Raw genomic sequence first — 22,419 nt, forward strand, 5'->3', positions numbered from 1 at the left:
GTTGTTGTTGTTTTTTTGCAGCAGAAATTCAATACAACAAAATAAATGACCCTTCTTAGAGTAGCTTTATAGAATGTATGGTTTATGAAAAAAGAAGACAGAGACATAATTGCTGCAGTAACGGCTTTATTTGCAACAGGACATTTCTGCAAGATAACAAAAATATGCATATAGCTGCCATTTACAGTATTACTGTATGTGAAAATACAAAATATACAAACAGAAAAAGCCATCTTCTAATCTGCACGGTCTTCTACATTTGTCCACGCTCTCATCCACATCACACCTGATATCTTCCCTGGCAAGGCATCTTGGGAAGAATCTTTTGGCATGCCTTATCCTGGTAGTGTTCAGCTGTGATGTCTTGGTATACAGCATCTTTTGCATACAGGAGGGACATTTGGTCCTGTGGACTATGTTCAAAAACCTTTCATCTCCAGGCTGAGAAAACTCCTCAATGGGGTTGAGGAAAGGGAAGTAAGGGGCAAGGAAAATGGACATCATCCTCTGATGGGCGTCAAACCTGGCTGTGACGGGAATGGTGGAATGCCACATTGTCCCATATTTGCATAACTTCAATCAGCTGTTTCTCACTAGCAATGGAATAATGTGAAAATACAAAATATACGAACAGAAAAAGCACCAGAAGAATTAAAAAAACATTTTTAAAAAAAAGAGTCATCTTCTATTTGCATAATTCAATCAGCTGTTTCTCAGTAAGAATAGAATAAAATACAGGGGATATATTTGTGTTTCAGTTCACAATATAAGCAGCTGTTTACCTTGACTTTATCCTGTAAGGTTAGGTTTAGAACATGGTGTTATCTGTTCTGACATATAGTGTTAAAGCATTGGTAAATTTGGCAGTAAAAATCCATTGTTTTGGTCTTGTTTGAGCTTGTGTGTAAAAGAAGTTCAAGCATTTTAAATTTGTGTTAATTGTATGCATTTTGTGTTAAAGCAACAAGAACTGTGTTAATAGTATAGCTTACACAGACGGATAGTGCTAACTGTGTTAAGAGTTTTGGAAAATTGTTAAAAGTATTGAAAAATCTGTCATAGCAATCGTAAAAGACTGTAATGAGAAATGTTGCATTTATTGAAAATAATAATAAAACAAATATTTAAAAAATAATTATAATGGAAAAAATAGCTCATAAAAATTGTATAATTATTGCATAGTGCCATTAGCCTGGACAGGGCAGGACTTGGGGGGCTGCGGGCTCTACTTACGCAACAAACATCATTATGGAGTATAGCACAAATTACACAAACATTTAAATATGCTTTGAGTTTCCTAGAACAATTAATATGCAACATCCCTATAGTCAAAGTTTAGTGGTAGGCTAATATTAAATAGTCATTATAATACAATATAATGCAGGATGTACTCTATCGGTTGAGAAGATCAAAACTCTAATAATAAAGCAAGAGATGAACAGTGTTTTTAAATTCATTGTCATATCGGTGTCCTCTTATGTCAGATTCTTAAATTTAGTCAACAAATTCAATCAGAACAAAGACACAATTATTACCAAATAAAAGGAAGTCAGTTATAATTGTAATTGCATAAATTATGTTAAGAGATGCAAGTTTTACAGTTTTTTTTATTCACTTTGGTACTATTTTCACAAGTTAGGTGTACATTTTCAACTCTTCAACTCTTAGTGCTAATATTACAACAGATCATCAAAAGTGCACTTTTTTCAAACATTTCATCATGTTTCCAATTGTGTAGTTCAATACTCAAAATCACAAAGTATCATTTTCACAACACAAAATAACTGTTTCATCTATAAATGATTCATTCACAGTAGCCGCCATTACTATCAAACTTTTGATTTGCATCTCTTCTTGTTCAGTTTAATACATTTGTCTATTATTTAATCCAACTGATCTTAGTGATTAATCAATGAATCATTTCCTATAGATTTCTATAGATACAGATTCTATAGATATAGTTTGAACTTTGTTTGCAATCTGTGATACAGATAACCAAATGTAATGAATTATTTTTTACATTTTAAGTGGTTTTTCTTAGATAATAACCACTATGTTCAAAATGTGTGTGTGTGTGTGTGTGTGCGTGTGTGTGTGTGTGTGTGTGTGTGTGTGTGTGTGTGTGTGTGTGTGTGTGTGTGTGTGTGTGTGTGTGTGTGTGTGTGTGTGTGTGTGTGTGTGTGTGTGTGTCCTGGTAAACTCTACATTATGGGGACAAAATGTCTCTACAAAGATGGCAATATACAAAATCCTTGTCCTTGTGGGGACATACCGTATACTGTAGGAAAACATCTTATAAATCATACTACTGAAGTGATGTTTGGTGAAAATGTCAAAATCCTGAAACTTTTTTGTAATGAGTATATTTAATACAAATAGATTTGCAATTTGTGAACAAAGCAGGATAGAGTAAAGGAGAGAAAACAGGCAATGACTGTATAACATCAGATTGATCAGAGATGCATCAGAAGAAGGGAGACGGGTGGCATCAAATATAGTGCATTATGTGATACTGTAAACTGATTACCATGGTAGAGACTGCTACATTACTGTAACTCACCCTTCATCTGTAAAGGTCAACTACTGTATACAGTCATAATGCACAGTGAAAACATTTACTGTATTGCAGCAAACTCTTCTAGCACAAATCCTCATGACAGTTTCATAACTTTATCACAGCTTTTGATAACACACTAGATACTATTACAAACATTGAGAAAACATGAGAAAAAGATTAATAAAGACTGAGAGTCAATGTTCAGAAATTACTAATTATAAATATGTCTTGAACTATGTTGTATAGCTGTGTTTTCCTGTGTTTGTAATCAAACTCAAAAATGAGTTTATTTTTAATTATTAAAAAATGCCATTATTTTATATGAAAAAGTAAAGAATTGTATTTTGTTTAGAAAATATTTTAGTTTGTCTTGTATATTTGTTTGATTAGATCAGATAGCATTTAATCTGTCATATGGTCATGTTACAATGTACCCCACCTATGGGGCATGTTGTCACATTTCACTTCCATTCTTTCGGGGTATATCAAAAAAAAAGTATATACTGTATTATTAAAACAAAACTATATAATTGTACTAGACATGTGTGAAATTAATGTGGGGAAAAAATAAATACTCTGAACCCTAAGTAGATTTACACAAACTGAGAAAGTCAAAAGCGTTACTTTGTGCCCGCTCTCTCCTACAGGAAAATATCCTACTGAGGAAAACTTATAAGGAATTTCAGAGTATATGTTGTGTAATATCTGTGGGGTATTTTATTTAAAGTTTATTTTCATATTTTGTTGCTTTTCACTGTGTAAATTACAAACTTACTGTAAACATGAATGACACCTTATATATTTATTATTTTAATCATTCCTCTGTAATAGTTAATAATTGTTTATTTTTGTGCATTATATAGTCTATTATAAAACATTTATTCCAATGAAGTAGTTTGAAGTTAAACCAGTCCTTGTATATTGCAGTGCAAGCACAGAGTCAGCGAGCAGGACACCCAGAACTCTTGCTTATATTGTCTGGTAATGCACTCCAGTTCATTTAGAAAAAACAGAACAAACAATATTGAATCAATTTGAAGAAAGGCATTAACATAATACAGAGTCATACATGGAATTTCTTTTTTAAATATTTTAAACATATTATAGGAAGATGTTAGACAAAGATATGTTTGAGTGCTATTGACTTTGTCTGTAAAGAAGACTTTATTTATGAACAACATTAATTAGTTAAACTATTTTCCCCCAATAGAAGAATAGAGGAATCATCTTGATAAAGACGCTGAGATTAATCTGATAGAAACATCAGTCATGATTCACTGAATACAGGGACAAATGTAAGTGTGTGAACACAGGAGGAGCTCTGACATCACTGTAGTTCAGAGAGATTCAGAGAAAGTGAAACTAACTTGATCAACAACAATATGGACGCCTGAGACGATCAACCTCTTTAAACTACAGAATATTTATTGATCCGTTCAAATTGTCTTGTGGACACATCTGATCCTCACAGGTAAGAGATAGAAATATAAGAGAGATTGTGCTGAACAGGTTTCTAATGGTTTAGTAGGTTTATGTCAAACTGGAATAAGTTAAACAGAACCAGGTTTAATCATATATAATACTCAACTACTTTAGTTGTTTACTGCACTGAAATGGTATCAGAATTGTATTAAAAGTGTGTCATTTGATTGGTTGTAAAGCAAAGTTTGGCGTTTCTGTCATTTTGTCACAGGACAGAAAGACTAAAGAAACAGGAAGTAAATGACCTGCAGATTCACTGAACACAAACCTGCTAAACTGAAGATGAAAATCACTTTTATAATAAACAAGATTAAAATTACACTTAGTCATACAAACTTGATCACACAATATGGCTGTTTATTTTGTGGAGATATATATTTGTAAGTATATGACCTACTTTGCACTTGCTGTTTGTGATCTAATCAGACCATAGTTCAGATTGTTCAGTGAGATTGACTCATTCACTGAATGTGGAGTGATTGTTTCGCTCACTATCAGTGAGATTTTAACACTTTAACATACATATTTATTAAGTGGTCATGAGATAATATGAAGTAACCCCAAATCTGACTTTTGAGGTAAGATTTTATTTAAACCTGAGTGACCAAATACAAATACATATTTCAAGGAGCAAATGTGATTAGATTGGTCTTTTCAGTCTATTGGTCATAATTTATATTGTAAAATACAATATGTTTTTTAATGTCCAAGAGGGAAAGAACAATGGCAGAATCTTCACCAACAAGAACAAGAAAAACCAGGAGACGGAGTATTGAGGATACACGTCCATGTAAGTCAATAACTCAGAGAAAAATGAATTAGCTCAAGAATGACTTTATGGTGATATTTATATTAAAAATGTACAGTTCAGGAATCAAATCAAATCACATCAACCTTTATTCATAAAGCACTTTAAAACAACTGAAGTGGACCAAAGTGCTGCACAGAAAAAATAAACAAAAAAACATAAAATACATACTCTATGTAAAGCATATAATGCAGATAAAACAAATCAACAGACAAAAAACATATGAAAAAATAAACATACCAAAAAAACAGTAAAAAATAAAATAGACAAAATGTGACCGTCAGGTGTCAAAGGAGAAAAGGTTGGTTTTAAGAAGTGATTTAAAACCAGAGAGTGAAGAGGCTTGTCTAATGGACAGAGGCTGATCATTCCTCAGTTTAGGAGCTGCACAGCAAAAGCACGGCCCGTCTGAGCTTACGTGTTGTTTTGGGCACATTCAGGAGCAGTTGATCAGCTGACCTGAGAGAACGAGTGGGGGTGTAAGGGTGTAGCAGCTCCCAAATGTAGGGTTGGGCAAGACCGTTTAGAGATTTAAAGGCAAATAAAATAATTTTAAATTGGATCCTAAAATGTACAAGCAGCCAGTGAAGTGAGGCTAACATGGGCAAAATGTGCTCGTGTTTACGTGTTCAGTTAAAAGACGCACTGCAGTGTTTTGTACCATCTGGAGACGGGCTACAGAAGACCCACTAACCCCCAAATACAGTGTATTACAGTAATCTATCCGAGTGGACACAAAGGCGTGGATTACTGTCTCAAAATGTTTCCTTAGATGATATGGCTTTATTTTGGCCAGCTGCCTCAAATGAAAAAAGCTTGATTTATCGACTGCCCTGATCTGACTGTCGAGCTTAAGGTCAGAATCAGTTTTAACCCCTAGATTAGTGATGGTTGGGACAAGGCACCCAAATCAACAGGAGGGGTCCCATCGGTGCCACCAAAAACCATCACTTCTGTCTTTTGATCATTGAAACTTAAAAGTTAAGAGTCATCCAGGCCTTTTTATCTTCAAGACACTCGAGTAGTGGTCTAACAGTGTCATTCTTTTAAGAGGCTCATGAATCTGGCTATCGTCCGCGTAACAGTGGAATGACATGCCATGCTTCCTGATGATTGAACCAAGCGGGAGCAAATAAAGAGAAAAGAGAAGAGGGCCTAAAACTGAAGGAATGTACAGTACTACTTCACATTAGGGTTCTGATCAGCTTGTCTGGGTTCATTTTGCAGTAATGACCAGCTGACTGTACATGATCTCATATATATTTGAAAAATCATATTTGATTTCGTCAAAGTTGCTCTTTACATTCAACCAACTTCATGAGGGGAATCATGAGATTCTTTTTAAACTTTTTCCTTCTCTATCTGCTAACTTTAATTCAGCGTTTCAAGTGTCTCCAAACATTAGACTAGTAGTGCAATATCTTATTTCTCTCTCCAGCGATGTCTTCCTCCAGCGGTCCACTGACTGAGGAGCTTCAGTGCTCTATATGTCTGGACGTGTTCACTGATCCAGTCAGCACTCCATGTGGACACAACTTCTGCAAGACCTGTCTGAATAAGTGCTGGGACAACAGCCGGACCTGCAACTGTCCATATTGTAAAGAAACATTCAAGCACAGACCTGATCTCAAGATTAACACCACACTCCGAGAAGTTGTAGATCACTATAAAAAGAAAAGTCCTGAGAAAAAAGCTGAAGTTCTGAAAAAAGCTGAAGTTCTGAAAAAAGCTGAAGTTCTGTGTGACGTCTGTGGGGAAAGAAAGCTGAAAGCCCTGAAGTCGTGTCTGGTGTGTCAGAGCTCTTACTGTGAAACTCACCTGGAGCCTCATTTGAGAGTGGCAGGTTTAAAGAAACACAAACTGATCAATCCTGTGAGTAATCTGGAGGACTATATATGTCAGAAACATGAGAGACCTCTGGAGCTGTTCTGTAGAGATGATCAGACTATCGTGTGTCTATTCTGCACTGAAGGAGATCACAAGAACCACAACACTGTTTCTTTAGAAGAGGAGATTGAAGAGAAGAAGGTAAAAGTTACTGACAAATCTGATTTTAAATGGCTCTTATCATATCATGAGGAATCACATGTTTTTTAATATAAATGAATCAATTATGAAAACATATTGTGTGTTGTTCTCTGTCTATAGACTCAACTGATGAAGACACAGAGAGACACACAGCAGAAGATCCAGGACAGAATCAAGAAGATTCAAGACGTCAAACACTCGGCAGAAGTCAGAAAAGTGAGTTTAAAATAATTTAATTAAATTAATTTTAATATCTTTTGTTGTTTATTGAATTGCTGTATAAAAGCAATTTCACAGTCACAGTCGGTCTGAATATCGACACGTCTGTGATTTTGCTGATCACTTAGTAAAGTAATAACACATCTCTCCTCAACAAGACACATGATATGAGGAATCATTCAGTGCAAATGGTGCAGAATGAGGGATTTTGAAAACCGCCTAAAAACACTGAAGTATGAGAAATAATAACACTGATTCTTCTCTTAACAAACACCACTAATAATGTGTTGATTGTCCTGGTTGATCAGAGAAACACAGAGAGGGAGAAAGCAGCCCGTGTGGAGCTCTTCACTGATCTCATCCGCTCCATCGAGAGATGTCAGACTGAACTGCTGGAGATGATGGAGGAGCAGCAGAAAGCAGCAGAGAAACAGGAGGAAGAGCTCATTGAAGAGCTGGAGCAGGAGATCACTGAGCTAAAGATGAGAAACACTGAGCTAGAGCAGCTCTCACACACTGAAGATCACCTCCACCTCCTACAGGTCAGTCAACATCTCTCTGATCAATGATAATGCAGTATATGACACCATAACACTCCCCATGCTGAAGGATTTCTCCTCTCTCCTGCTGTAGATTTACTCATCCCTGTGCAGCTCTAGAAACACCAGGAACTGGTCTGAGATCAGTGTGAAGACTGATGAGAGTCTGGAGACTCTGAGGAGAGCTCTGACTAAACTGCAGGACTCTCTACAGGAGAAACTCACGCAAACTGGTACAGCAATATCAAATACACCGTACAGATACATATATTTATCATCTTTTATATCAGTAATGAAGAATGAGTCTGTTAAAGCTGAAATAAGAGAAGTGTGTGATCATGTGTTTGTGTCTCATTATCATCACAGTTCTTCTTGAAGAGAGCAGGTCATATTCATCTCTAATTTCAGAAAACATGCAGTAAATTCATCTTGTACTAGAAGCTTCATCACTGTAACCAGAACCTTGAGGCTTTAATAAATCTGTGAACACTTTTAGATGAGAAACTACAGAAAGAAACATTAATTTACTGCCATTTTCTGTTGGTCTTTTCAGCGGTTTCATCTAAATGTTGTGATTATGTGTCAGATAAAATCAGTTTAGCAGAAGAAAATCAAATCGATAGACATCATGAATTTAAGATGCAAATTTGTTCTTTTTTAGAGGAATATTTCTGACCTGTAGTTCAAACAGCTTTCGCAGTGCTGGGCTTTCATTTTCACTTTCTTAAAGATTATTTTTTATAGTGTTGTCTTTGCTGAATAACCACAACACTAATACACTCCAAAACTGAGATGAATAACATTAGACATAAAAATATCTAAAACAAAAATGTCATAAAATGTTTCACAAAACATTCCCAAAGATGTTCTAAAAAGGAGGAATATTTCGAGCTCAAACACAATAGGAGTTCAGGGATTCTCTAAATATCAGCAGAGAAACATTGATCAGATACAACATGATGTTGTACACAATTCTTTAAATATAATCTTAAATCTTGTCTATAATTCCACACATAAACATGTCAAAGATCTGATGATGTTTTATTGTCATGTGTCTCTACAGAACTGAAGTGGATACAGCAGTATGCAGGTACAGTGTGCTGTCTGCACTACACTAGATTACATTCAGATACTCACAGCTTCATCACTGACCCACAGTATGATTAAACACTGATTACATATTACACACATCATCACTAAATATCTGTATTGTGAATTTATGATTCATATTCTCTGTTTTCTCAGTGGATGTGACTCTGGATCCTGATACAGCTCATCCATATCTCATTCTGTCTGACGATGGAAAACAAGTGAGAAGTGGAGACATTATACAGAAACTCCCAGACAAACCAGAGAGATTTGATAAATGTGTAAATGTCCTGGGAAAGGAGGGATTCTCCTCAGGGAGATTTTATTTTGAGGTGCAGGTGAAGGGAAAGACTGACTGGACTTTAGGAGTGGCCAGAGAATCCATTAACAGGAAGGGACAGATCACACTGAGACCCAGTAATGGACACTGGACTGTGTGGTTGAGGAATGGGAATGAATATAAAGCCTGTGCTGATCCTCGTGTCTCTCTGTGTGTGAGAGTGAAGCCGCAGCGGGTCGGTGTGTTTGTGGATTATGAGGAGGGTCTGGTCTCCTTTTATGATGTGGAGTCCAGCTCTCATCTCTACTCTTTCACTGATCAGTCTTTCACTGGGAAACTCTATCCATATTTTAGCCCATGCTTTAATGATGGAGGTAAAAACTCAACTCCACTGATCATCACTCCTGTCAATTATAATAAATTAATTTACACCCCAATATGATATAGATGAAAATAATAATCTTTATAACTAAATCCGAAAACATTATGTGCTGCTATTTTTTATTTTTTTTTAATCTTTTAAAAATCAAAATTACATATTGTAATGTAAAATATAATGCTTAATCAGTAAAGGATTTTTTTCATGAATATTTGTTTCATAATTTCATGTTATATTTTAGTGAAACTGCCTGCAAAATCTTAAAACCAAATTATAGTAACCTAATCAATTATTGTATCAAGGCTGTTTCTACCATCTCAAAACAAAAAGTTATGTGATATTACTGTGGTATATCAGATGGTAATACCTTGATATGATAGAACTGTATGATTACCATATTCATATATCATTGCATGTACATGGTATTTAAAGTGTTGTAAAGTTTTTCTTTCTTCAAAGCAGAGACCAGTGAGACAGTCGGGATCGCGTTCAACTGAAGTTATTCTTTATTGAGAAACTCCTCTGTACGCGGCTGTAGAAACTTCCAACATGATCTGATCTAACATAACTTTACATGTTATCTTATAGGCATTTTAGGAGGAGGGACTTTTGGGGGTGGAGACAAATTCAAACAAAGCATGTAAATGAGTATACAGGTTAAGGTAACCTGCCCCAGACCCCAGCGTGTTTACCAGTATCAATTTAATCAGCATACCTATTCAAATGCTGATACTGGCCAGGAAACTCTGGTTCCACGGGCCATCCCAGAGCCATTTAAGACAAAGGGTGCATCTTGGAGCTACTGGCTAGAGCCATTAAAGACTCATTTAAAACACAATAGAGAAAACAGGGGAGCTGTTGATACCATTATAACCTAACCTTAAAAGCTAAAATCATTATTCTTCACTGTGATGTTATGTAAGGAAGCATATCTGAAAACATATTCTTAAATTTGAATCCTTCAGTCCCCTCTTTGAGAGTTCTTAAAAACTCTCACAAAAATACAAATTTAGACACATAAAGTTCATTCTTGTAACTGGTGTAAGTTACAGGCACATATAACTTGCTCTGTGTTGTTCATCTGTAATTGCATGCTGACACAGAAACATAACATGCAACTAGGGTCCGTGAAGTCCTTACGAGTAATAGTCTTTTCTGGTTGAAAACTGTTATTTCCTTGTGCTGGACGTGAGACATTTGTTGGTTGACACACCTGATGCTAACAGGTTTCCGAACCATGAAAAGTTATCTTCAGTCATATTAACCAGGTGCAGCACTCAGATAATGGTGCAGGCTTGTAGTCTTGATCATATCGATGGATGACTGAAGGTTTTGTATCTCTGCGTTGTGTTTTTTTTTTTTTTTTTTTCTTTTTGTGATTGGCTCGTTCAGCAGTGGGTGTAGTAGTCTTCTTGAGGTTGTGGCTTCATATGCAGATGAGACTTCGTTGCATATGGATTTTTTTTGGAACAGCCCTCAAGTGTTTATCTGCACAGAGGAAGAAAGAAAACAAAACAGAGCAGTATTTCTTCAAAACACTACAGTTGTAGCAGTTTAAACACTATGGTTCTATCGTTTTCAGAGTCTACTGTTGTCGTTTCATTCTTTCCCTATTTCTTAATTTATTTGACAACTATAGACCAGTGAGGTGGGGATAAGAGGGGGGATGAGGAAATCTTCACCACATGGCTGACCCCCGAGGCCTGTTGCACATCGGTTCTTCCATTGGCTCCGCCCTGGTCTGTGTGTCCTATTCTGCCCCTGTTGTGTGCACACTGTACAGTGTGTGAGAAAATTGGCACATTTCCATTCTCTAGTGAAACATCAGTTCTAATAAACATCATAACAGAGGATGGTGTCTGATTGTAATGTTTCTGTGATAACATTTAAGGCTGTGAGTATACTGAATGTCCCTCAAACAAAGGCTGAGACAGTCACTTTCCTTTTGTTTTATTAAACAAAAATAAGTCTTTCATCTTTGTTGTAAGTTACTGGGGAGATAAAGCAATCACAGCCCAAATGTTTAACACCTCAAAAAGCTTACCCACGAGTCCAATGACGAAGGGAGTGGTTGCTTCAAAGTAGCAAACAAATGTACACTCTAAAAAGTGCATATGGCTTGTCATTAGTTTAAAGAACTTTTTATACTTGATCTGACTCAATACATTCACTTTTCTGGCTTGTCGTTGGTCTAATGTAATTGAGTTTATTTGTCTTGAAGTAAAACAATTTGTTTGGGTGTAATTTAAAATAATTGCTTTAAATCAAATTACAATTTTACGTCCACGACAAACCACGTGACTACTGACGTCATCAAGCTTGGGTCGAGAATTTTCTGTTCGGCCGCCATCTTGTTTTGCTGTATGAAGACTGTTGCGGATCCACAGTATTGGTGAGTAATCCTAAAAATAAGTTTTATTTAAGTTTTATCGCCGTTGATATACATTTGTATAATATTAAAGTAGAATTCAATGCATTCATGCATGTGTTTGGTTGAATATCTGTTTTATTTTGGTCAGAGTCATCTGATATTTCAAGTGTAGGCTACAGTTAATGTTAGCTATAACTGTTAGGCCTAGTAACATAATAGATACTTAAAGGTGCTCTAGGTAACTTTTTAACCTTAACTGAACAGCTTCGGAGTCAGTGGAATGGTTATATTACTTATTTCGGGTTGAATGGTGGTGGTTTCGCACCCCCCTGGTGCCCGAGAGCGGAAAAAACTCACTTGCAACTTTGGGACGCGGGTCGGTGTCAGGAAGTATCGCGTGATATCAGGTCTCGCGATGTAACGAATTGCTTGACGGCACTGCACACGTACACGCCCCTATTACACGCCCCTATTCAAGCACCGGCGTGCTAGCTATAAGCAAAGGGCAACGATAGATTGAGTTATGGCTGAGCCTGTAAAAAAGAAGCAGAAAGCTAGGAAATCTTTGTCGGAGGACCAACGAAAGAGGAAACGGGAGACTGACCGAGCAAGAAGTCAGACTCGAGTAAATATATCGGACCGGCTTTTTCAGAATGGTGAGAACTGAGAGAAACAGAAAGCCTGCAAAACGGATGCTGATCCTGCTGTTGCACTTGTAAGTTAAGTATCTTTGGAATAAACTGTGTTTAATATTTAAATTTCAAGTAATTGCGACCTCAGGATGTTTGCTATTGTCTGTAAAGGTTTTTATTATGATCGCTGTCTGTTAGGGGCTTACTAGTACGCTAGATACTATAACTTTGATGTTAGCATTGTCATAGCAAACACGTTTGATTTCTGTAGTTGTTTGGCCGTTCCTCTGTCGGTTTTATTTGTGTAACTTACACTTTTATTTTATGTCACTAAGTCAACGCGTCTGATAGTAGGCAATATCAGACGCGCAAAATGTTGCACATATCATGATCGAGCTAGAAAAAACGTTCTGATGTTTTCTTAGACAAGCAAAGGTAAACCATCATTCTACCAGATGAACTTATAGACCTTGCTAATATAACTTTAGACAAATATTAGCCTCCGACATAGGCGCCGATTTATGTTTTCCTCCGTGGGTGCTCATGGGCGCAAGCCCTTTAAAAAAAAAAAAAAAAAAAAAAGTAGTCAAAAAATTTTTGCATTTCAGAACCTCAGGAAATGGACAGCGGCCGACACGAACACACACACACCTATTTAGCCTACTTGATAATACAGCCGTAAAGTAATCTTTCAAGGACAGCGCCACTTCTCACAAATACAGACAGGATTGGAGGTTAACTGACACGTAACCGCGATCAGCTTCGTGTGAAATTTACAAAATGTAACAGTGTTAAATTTGACAAATACTGTTCGATAGAACTGCTTGGTTTGTTACTACAGTAACAGTTATCTGCGTGCTTCCTCAGCGATGAAGTTCCACATTTGTGGCTATCCAACACGAAAATGCATGCAGCAAAGCCTTTCCCAACATTGTTTTCTTCAGTTTTGTCGACAACTTTACTATCTCCACTAGCTATTCTCTTCTTCAACTCCTCAGACAGCATCCATCTCGATGACTGTAAGCAGATCGCGCGCGCGGTTATGATGACTTTTTAAAAGTGAAAGTATAGAGACTCCTGAGAGGGCGTGGGCACAAATAAACTGATGTGGATTTTAAATTATTTTATTTACTTGAAATACAGGCAGATGTGTTCCTAAAAATGTGCATATATGTTTACGTTTGTACGTGATTTTTTAAACCCGTGTTTAGACCCGTGTCCGACCCGCACCCGTTTGAGCAAAATTTTTGTTGACTCACCATTGCGGTTAATTCTTCAAGAGGATATACTGACTGGGAGCAACGTGTCTCTGCGTACAGAGCGGGGTCACTAAATAGGCGTTTTCATCCGAGAAACACTTCACATAGCACCAACTGCAATGTTTAATGGCAGTCTGGCACACGTGGGTGCTCGGTATTTTCCGTGGGTGCTCGAGCCCCGGAGCACCCACGGTATCGGCGCCTATGGCCTCCGATATATATATATTTTTTATGCTCATGCCCATTCTCCCAAAAACAAACAAACAAACAAACACGAAAGCAGTAGTTCGCCTCGTTCATATCGTTCGTTCCCGGTAAAAATACTAGTATGCATGACAACACAATAAATAAATAAATCGCCATCAGTTGGAAAGAAAGTATTGCTTTACTTGCCTCGGTAGACATAACTGGTTTTGAAATAGCCGGTTCCTCTGCTCAGCTAGGTTGACAGCTGATCAGCTGGGTTGCTCGTGGCAAGGGGGGAGGGACAACAGTTCGTTTTTACGACAGAGTGTTTGAAAAGCATTATACTACCAGACACTAGGGGGAGCTCGTAGAGAAAAAACACTCAGACTTGCATAGTGTCCCTTTAAGTAACGTTAGTTACGTTAGATAATTTGTGGACTTTTAATTACATTATTTATTTGGGTTTTTCCTGCATTGAGAATTACAAGGCGACCGCCTCCGTCAAATGGCGTGCCCTATCCGGCTGTCCTCAAAACTCAGACAGCCTTAGATTAGGCCTGTCGCGATAAATAATCAGAAATATTGTTACTCAATCATTCACAAATTATAATATAATGATTTAAGTGGTGTAAAGCCATTTCATATCTTGTTGTGAGGGACAGAAGAAATTTTACATCGTTAAATTAAAGTTTGCGCTAACTCGTCTTCCCTCCGTTGCAGCTGTCAATCATTTGATCCATTCAGCATTCAAACAGCGCGTCGCGGTAAAACTCCTCGTCTACCAAATTTAATAATCGTGACAGCCCAAGTTCAGATACCTTTTTTCCAAGCAGGATTTTACCACCTTCAACTCATTTTGATACAGGAAAAACCCTAAAATAGTATATAATTGTTACTATCGGTAGATTGTAACGTTATACATTGCGTATCTGCATTTCGTTCATTGAGTGGATTGCATAAGTTTCTGACATTTGATTGATGTAGAAACATTGGTGAATGAGAAAAAATAAAGTAGCAATAGTGGTTAATACTTTAAAATGAGTCAAGCAACAGTTAAGTTGGTGTGATTATGCTTCAAATCAAATGACAAGTTTGCATTCTGTTTAAGCCACGTGAGTGACCACGCACGGACACAATTCTTCTCGACCATCATCATCTTCTGCTGCAGGATAACCTCATGGTGGACACACAATTACATATGGTGAGTAATCTTACAAATTAAGTTAAGTTTGTTTCTATCATACATTTATAATCACATGAGGATCAGTTAACTGATTAATGCAAACGTGTTTTATCAAATAATTCAAAGTTTGAATTCAAAGTGGACATCAGAGAATTTACACTTTATCAATATATTGCACAGCACTGAATTGAGTTCTTTTTAGTGTCATATGGCGTTTGAATGGTCATAGATATTTTATTTTAATTGAAAATGTCTACCTAGTCAAGTATTCACCCTAACACATTTGGTTGTGTCTTAAACATTTGCCAAAAAATCGAGTTTGTCTTTGTTGGTATGTGTGTTAATTCTTAAAGTGACAGTAGCCTCATATATACATACTACTGTATAACCTTAAAAGAATAAATATATGGTAAATACTTGATTGATCAATTACGTTGTTGAAGTTTTAACACACTGCAGTAGGTTCCGATTACGTTATAAAAGTTTAAACATGCATACACGCACGCAATGACCTATTACATAATACGTTACACAAAATACATTATTTTATGAAATCTGTATGACATGACATCTTTGCAACTTTGAAAATAATTATTGATAAACGTTCAAATTACACCAGCTTATTTAACGTATTATTTATAAATATCTAAACTTGCACAATTTTTGGCTCTTAGGTGCAAAAGCATATCCATGCATTTTAATTTTCTTTATGAAAGTTGGTGATTGCTGTGTTTCTCTTTTTTAAGATACAGATGTTGAAAGACAACAGTTTGGAGTCATTGTAGTCCAGTCAGAAGATAACGGTAAGTAATTGGTCTCTTTTTGGGAAGAGCAGTTGAATTTATGAATTAACTCTCTGAGTAAGAATTGTTTCCTTTTTTTTTTTTTTTCTTGTGTGTCTTTCAGATTGGCCAGAAAGATGAAGCACAGAGAGAACTTGGACAGTTTTTGTGCTCTGTGAAAGTGATGGTCTAAGCACTCCCCTGGACATCAGCATTGTCATTGATGGTACTAAGGTTTTACATGAGTTGTCCTCAGTTGCATCTGCTTGTGCCATGATGTTTGGAATCACGTACTGAGAACTTGAGGTATCCTGAAGTACTTAAATATACCTTTGAGGCCTTTCAAAAAAATGTCATGGACATAGCGAAGATGCAAATGGATTTTAAAGGGTTAATTCATCCAAAAATGAAAATTCTGTCAGTATTTACTCACCCTCAAGTTGTTCCATCCCTGTAAGACTTTCGTTCATCTTCTTGACGTGTTCACAAAAGCAACACAACGCATGCGCAAGAACTGAGAAGATGCTGCAGATGGGTCTCGATGTAGTGTTTAAAATGGTTCTAAAGTGTGCATTTACTGGATGTCCGAATCGTGAAAAACCAACGAGAAAACGTATAAGTTCCTTGCCAATGCTGCTAAATGAATGGCTTACCTTTCAGCCTTTCCCATCAAATGATCGTGAGCGTCATCTTCTCAGTTCTCGCGCATGTGTCGTGGTGCTCTCGTGAGCTCACTCAAGACCCAAACTCAAGAAAATTAATAGTTGAATAAAGTTGAAAGTTTTGTTTGTTTTTTGTACACAAAAAGTATTCTCGTCGCTTGATAAACTTAAGGTTGATCCACTGTAGTCACTTGGACCATTTTAACAATGTCTTTACTAACTTGTCTTGGCCGGCAGAATGAAATTACATAGCAACCTATGAAGGAGTGAGACAGCTCTCAGATCTCATTGAAAATATTTTAATTTGGTGAACTAACCCTTTAAATGTTCCTGCATGTCATGTCTTTTAAGGAGCTTTCAATGTTGATTTGTTTCAATGTTTTTTTTTTTTTTTTCAATGAATTGATGTTACATTGGATGATTTATCAATGCCATATTAAGGGCTTTTCAATGTTTTCTGTTACATTCCTAAATTTAATGCAAGATAATCTGAAATGTCAAGTGACAATTTTACTATAGCAAATGGAATTGATGTATACATTTATTGATGGATGTTTTTTTTGTTGTTGTACAAAATTACATTGTTGACGGTTTTATTATTGAATGTATTTTTTTATTTTTTTATTAAGTCATGCACTAAAACGGTTTCAGTATTGACTTTTGTAAATCAAATGCATCACATGTTTTAACAAGTGGAAATTCTGGTTTCTGTGAGTTTGTTGGAAGATTGCACTAAATAAACAGTTAAATGTTTGATTCCAGAGTGTAAAAGGCTTATTTTTTCAGACAAAAATTTGGTGATATTTCATGTTTGTAATTTTGTTTTGTGTTTATTTTGATATTTAATATATAAAAGTTTTAAAAATTAAGTTAATCCAAATAATAATTTTTAATTTAATGCTAATTAAACAAATCTCTTTGGTTGAAAGAGTATTTTTACTTTAAGTTGACTATGGAAATGTGATTTGAGTAAATTAATTTTTTTAATTTGAGATAAAGTAAACCGATTACTTGTAACAAGTTGAAGTAATTTTTTTACTTTGATCCAACGACTCATTTTTTTCAGTGTAGTAAAAGCTGCATAACATTGTTAACTTGTCTTAAGTTATTTTTATTTTTTCGACATTCTTTTCCAAAATGTCCGTGCTTGCCACAGTAAGAACAACTGGCTGCTCTAGGACTTTTGCGTTTCTTTGGCTTCTCTGAGTTGATCTTAACAGAAACTGCTGCAATTCTTACTCTCTCTTTGACCTCAGAATCTCTTTCCCAAATAGCTAAACTTTCTAGGTTACTTTTGAGAGTTCTTTTAGCCCACGTAATATCTAGGAATGACAAGGCTGTTTTGTACTCAGCAACAAGACCATCTGCCCAAATTCGGATTAGAGCTCCTTTGTCAGCTAACACACTTTCGGAATCATCCACTATTCCACTGTATGTTACCGCTACCTGACAGAACCTCTCAGTATATTCACTCACAGTTTCTTCTTTCTCTTGTACACAGCTAGTAACTCTCGACCAATCGATTTTGGGTCCTAAGATACTCTTTAACACTTTCAGAACTTCCTCTCTCAATTCATCTTTACTGGCTTGTTGCAGTTCAGAATTGTTTATAGCACTTTCAAAATCATTGAATTCTGACTCAGTCAAGATCTGTGATATTAGCTGAGTGACTTCAGCTAGAGTCATATCATAGAGCCGCATCTTTTTGGACAACTCTCTGCTAAACTCAGAAAAATTTCTTTGCACTGATGGCAAATTTTCAGCAATTCTCTCAATATCTTTAGGACCTAAAGATGTTTTAACTGCTTGTGGCTGCAATATGGGGGTTGCAAATGGAACTGTATCAACACCTTTTCCCTGAGGCTTTTGTCTAGCTACGCACACTTCAACTGCATTTACATCTGTATTGAGATTGTCCTCTATACTATCAAAAGACTGTAAATCAGGATAGCTTTCCTCTGACTGTTGGTCTTCTAAATCACATTTGGTTGAGGCTTGGTTATGGCCCACCTTTGTCTTGAGACAGGACATGTGAGTCTGCAATTGTTTGTTCTGATCGTTTAACTTAGCAATAAACTGATCTTGTTCTTGTGCAATGAATAAGCTAAATTCTCGGTGACAACAGATAATGGCTTTCATATCGTTCTTGCGAATACTTGCTCCTAGTACCTTCTTACAATCTTCAATTGACCAAACTTTGACTGTATCAATGCCAAATTTCTTTGTTAAATTCAATCTGACTTCCTCAGTCACGATTGAGTCCATGCATTCTCCTAACAAGGACTTAAACTCATTGTCTGTCCACAACGGGCTAGCTAATCCACCTTTCTCTGTCGTGGGTATCAGCCTAGCATTCCTTCTAACCATTTTGTGACTTCCTTTGTTACTTAACAATCACAAAACACTAAAACGTCTCTCTACTGTCTTACAAACAGAGGGTACAATCTTGTTAACACAGCTTAACTATTGTTAACTTTCCAAATTACCACACTTAACTTCCCTGCTGACAAGAACAGAGGATCAACAGAAATAACTAGCATGTAAAGCTAATTCTTCTCTGCCTAAAGCAAAGGATACCAACTATTAGCACTTGATGCTAACTTCTCTAGCAAGAGCATACACACAATATTAACATGTAACTGTTAATCTTCCCTGCCAACAAGAGTGGATCAATTTCATCTCTAAAAGAAAAACTTTTTAGAGGCTTATCTTTAGTTAACCAAACTCTACAGCTGTTTGTTAACTACTTCTCTGAACGAAGCAGAGTAAAACATTTGTACTGGTCTGCATTGGTTCTTTTAATGGAGTGAAACTCACCGAGTCTTTCATTTGTAGAGAAAGATTCCGTCTGGAAAAAATTCAGTCTTTGAGATCTTTTTGGAGCTTGAAGTTTTCAATCTGGATTCAGAAGATTCAGTCTGGAACTCAGTCAGCTTGGTTGAGATCTTTGAGCTTGAAGTTTCAAGATGCAGTTCTTTGAGCTTAAAATTCTTTGAGTTTCCTTCTTCTCCATCCGGGTCACGGCACCATCTGTTGTAAAGTTTTTCTTTCTTCAAAGCAGAGACCAGTGAGACAGTCGGGATCGCGTTCAACTGAAGTTATTCTTTATTGAGAAACTCCTCTGTACGCGGCTGTAGAAACTTCCAACATGATCTGATCTAACATAACTTTACATCCATCCATCCATCCATCCATTTTCTACCGCTTATCCGGGGCCGGGTCGCGGGGGCAGCAGTCTAAGCAGGGATGCCCAGACTTCCCTCTCCCTCGACACTTCCTCCAGCTCTTCCGGGGGGACACCGAGGCGTTCCCAGGCCAGCCGGGAGACATAGTCTCTCCAGCGTGTCCTAGGTCTTCCCCGGGGTCTCCTCCCGGTGGGACATGCCCGGAACGCCTTCCCAGGAAGGCGACCAGGAGGCATCCGGAAAAGATGCCCGAGCCACCTCAACTGACCCCTCTCGATGTGGAGGAGCAGCGGCTCTACTCTGAGCTCCTCCCGAGTGACCGAGCTTCTCACCCTATCTCTAAGGGAGCGCCCAGCCACCCTGCGGAGAAAGCTCATTTCGGCCGCTTGTATCCGGGATCTTGTCCTTTCGGTCATGACCCAAAGCTCATGACCATAGGTGAGAGTAGGAACGTAGATTGACCGGTAAATCGAGAGCTTCGCCTTGCGGCTCAGCTCCTTCTTCACCACGACAGACCGGTACAGCGACCGCATTACTGCAGAAGCTGCACCGATCCGTCTGTCAATCTCCGTTCCATCCTTCCCTCACTCGTGAACAAGACCCCGAGATACTTGAACTCCTCCACTTGAGGCAGGAACTCTCCACCAACCTGAAGCGGGCAAGCCACCCTTTTCCGACTGAGGACCATGGCCTCGGATTTGGAGGTGCTGATTCTCATCCCGGCCGCTTCACACTCGGCTGCAAACCGTCCCAGTGCATGCTGGAGGTCCTGGTTTGATGAGGCCAACACGACCACATCATCCGCAAAGAGCAGAGATGAAATCGTGTGGTCCCCAAACCTGACCCCCTCCGGCCCCTGGCTGCGCCTAGAAATTCTGTCCATAAAAATTATGAACAGAACCGGTGACAAAGGGCAGCCCTGCCGGAGTCCAACACGCACCGGGAACAAGTCTGACTTACTGCTGGCAATCCGAACCAAGCTCCTGCTCCGGTCGTACAGGGACCAGATAGCCCTTAGCAAAGGGCCCCGGACCCCATACTCCCGGAGCACCCTCCACAGGCCGCCGCGAGGGACACAGTCGAATGCCTTCTCCAAATCCACAAAACACATGTGGATTGGTTGGGCAAACTCCCATGAACCCTCCAGCACCCTGTAGAGGGTATAGAGCTGATCCAGTGTTCCACGACCGGGACGAAAACCACACTGTTCCTCCTGAATCCGAGGTTCTACTATCGGCCGGATTCTCCTCTCCAGTACCCTGGCATAGACTTTCCCAGGGAGGCTGAGAAGTGTGATCCCCCTATAGTTGGAGCACACCCTCCGATCCCCCTTCTTGAAAAGAGGGACCGCCACCCCGGTCTGCCAGTCCAAAGGTACTGTCCCCGACCGCCACGCGATGTTGCAGAGGCGTGTCAGCCAAGACAGCCCCACAACATCCAGAGACTTGAGGTACTCAGGGCGGATCTCATCCACCCCCGGTGCCTTGCCACCGAGGAGTTTCTTGACTACCTCGGTGACTTCAGCTTGGGTGATGGACGAGTCCGCCTCCGAGCCCTCAGCCTCTGCTTCCTCAATGGAAGACGTGATGGCGGGATTGACGGCGTGATTGAGGAGATCCTCGAAGTATTCCTTCCACCGTCCGGTGATATCCCCAGTCGAGGTCAACAGCTGCCCACCTCCACTGTAAACAGCATTGGTAGGGCACTGCTTCCCCCTCCTGAGGCGCCGGACGGTTTGCCAGAATCTCTTCGAGGCCGACCGATAGTCCTTCTCCATGGCCTCACCGAACTCCTCCCAGGCCCGAGTTTTTGCCTCCATAGTTAACTTTACATGTTATCTTATAGGCATTTTAGGAGGAGGGACTTTTGGGGGTGGAGACAAATTCAAACAAAGCATGTAAATGAGTATACAGGTTAAGGTAACCTGCCCCAGACCCCAGCGTGTTTACCAGTATCAATTTAATCAGCATACCTATTCAAATGCTGATACTGGCCAGGAAACTCTGGTTCCACGGGCCATCCCAGAGCCATTTAAGACAAAGGGTGCATCTTGGAGCTACTGGCTAGAGCCATTAAAGACTCATTTAAAACACAATAGAGAAAACAGGGCTGGTAGGAGCTGTTGATACCATTATAACCTAACCTTAAAAGCTAAAATCAGTATTCTTCACTGTGATGTTATGTAAGGAAGCATATCTGAAAACATATTCTTAAATTTGAATCCTTCAAAAGGTACCTTAAAATACCATGGTATTATGATCATGGTTATGTAAAAAACAAACAAAGCTTGTATATGAGCTTATAGTTGGAAAAAAATTTGAAGAATACAAACAATTTAATCATTTTTCGCACCGTCATCTTTAGCTAAGTTGATGTTAAAATCGCCAAGAATAAAACAATGTTTATTCATGTAATTGATGCTACTTAATATTTCATCCAGTTTGGTCAAGAAACAATTTAAGTCAGAGTCAGGAGGTCGATAGACTATTCCAACAATTATACTTTTCATATTTCCATTATGTATTTCAATAAATAAGGAATCTGATAACCCATCATCCAAAAGTAGGTCATCCCGAACAGTTACACTCTGCTGTATGTTGGCATATAAGCACACGCCCCCGCCCGGTCTGCTTGTTCTATTTTTATTATACAGCACATAGCCGTCCATGTTGAGTGTGTTCAGATATGACCGCTCATTTATCCAGGTTTCACTACATCCGATAATATTAAACGTATGATCTATACTAGCTAAAAGAGATAGTAAGTCAGTATGATGCT

The 22,419-nt window shown here is 38.2% G+C and overlaps 1 protein-coding gene across 2 annotated transcripts in view; it reads left to right on the forward strand.

Moving 5' to 3' along the window:
• Window positions 1-3,891: 3,891 nt before the first annotated feature.
• Window positions 3,892-22,419, forward strand: part of LOC308697438 (E3 ubiquitin-protein ligase TRIM39-like) — a 40,167-nt gene continuing 21,639 nt past the window's right edge. Inside the window, exons 1-8 of one of the 2 annotated variants that reach the window (XM_081376668.1) lie at window positions 3,892-4,028; window positions 4,751-4,829; window positions 6,286-6,875; window positions 6,996-7,091; window positions 7,403-7,636; window positions 7,728-7,866; window positions 8,697-8,723; window positions 8,879-9,588. In XM_081376668.1, the coding sequence (XP_081232794.1) occupies window positions 4,763-4,829; window positions 6,286-6,875; window positions 6,996-7,091; window positions 7,403-7,636; window positions 7,728-7,866; window positions 8,697-8,723; window positions 8,879-9,444 (1,719 nt within the window). In that variant the 5' untranslated portion in view covers window positions 3,892-4,028; window positions 4,751-4,762 and the 3' untranslated portion in view covers window positions 9,445-9,588. Of the gene's footprint in view, window positions 4,029-4,750; window positions 4,830-6,285; window positions 6,876-6,995; window positions 7,092-7,402; window positions 7,637-7,727; window positions 7,867-8,696; window positions 8,724-8,878; window positions 9,589-22,419 lie in introns of those variants that run through there. The other variant, XM_081376669.1, reaches the window with a different exon arrangement.

The sequence above is a fragment of the Scardinius erythrophthalmus genome, assembly GCF_964197995.2.
Source record: "Scardinius erythrophthalmus genome assembly, chromosome: 10".
Taxonomy (NCBI): Eukaryota; Metazoa; Chordata; class Actinopteri; order Cypriniformes; family Leuciscidae; genus Scardinius; species Scardinius erythrophthalmus.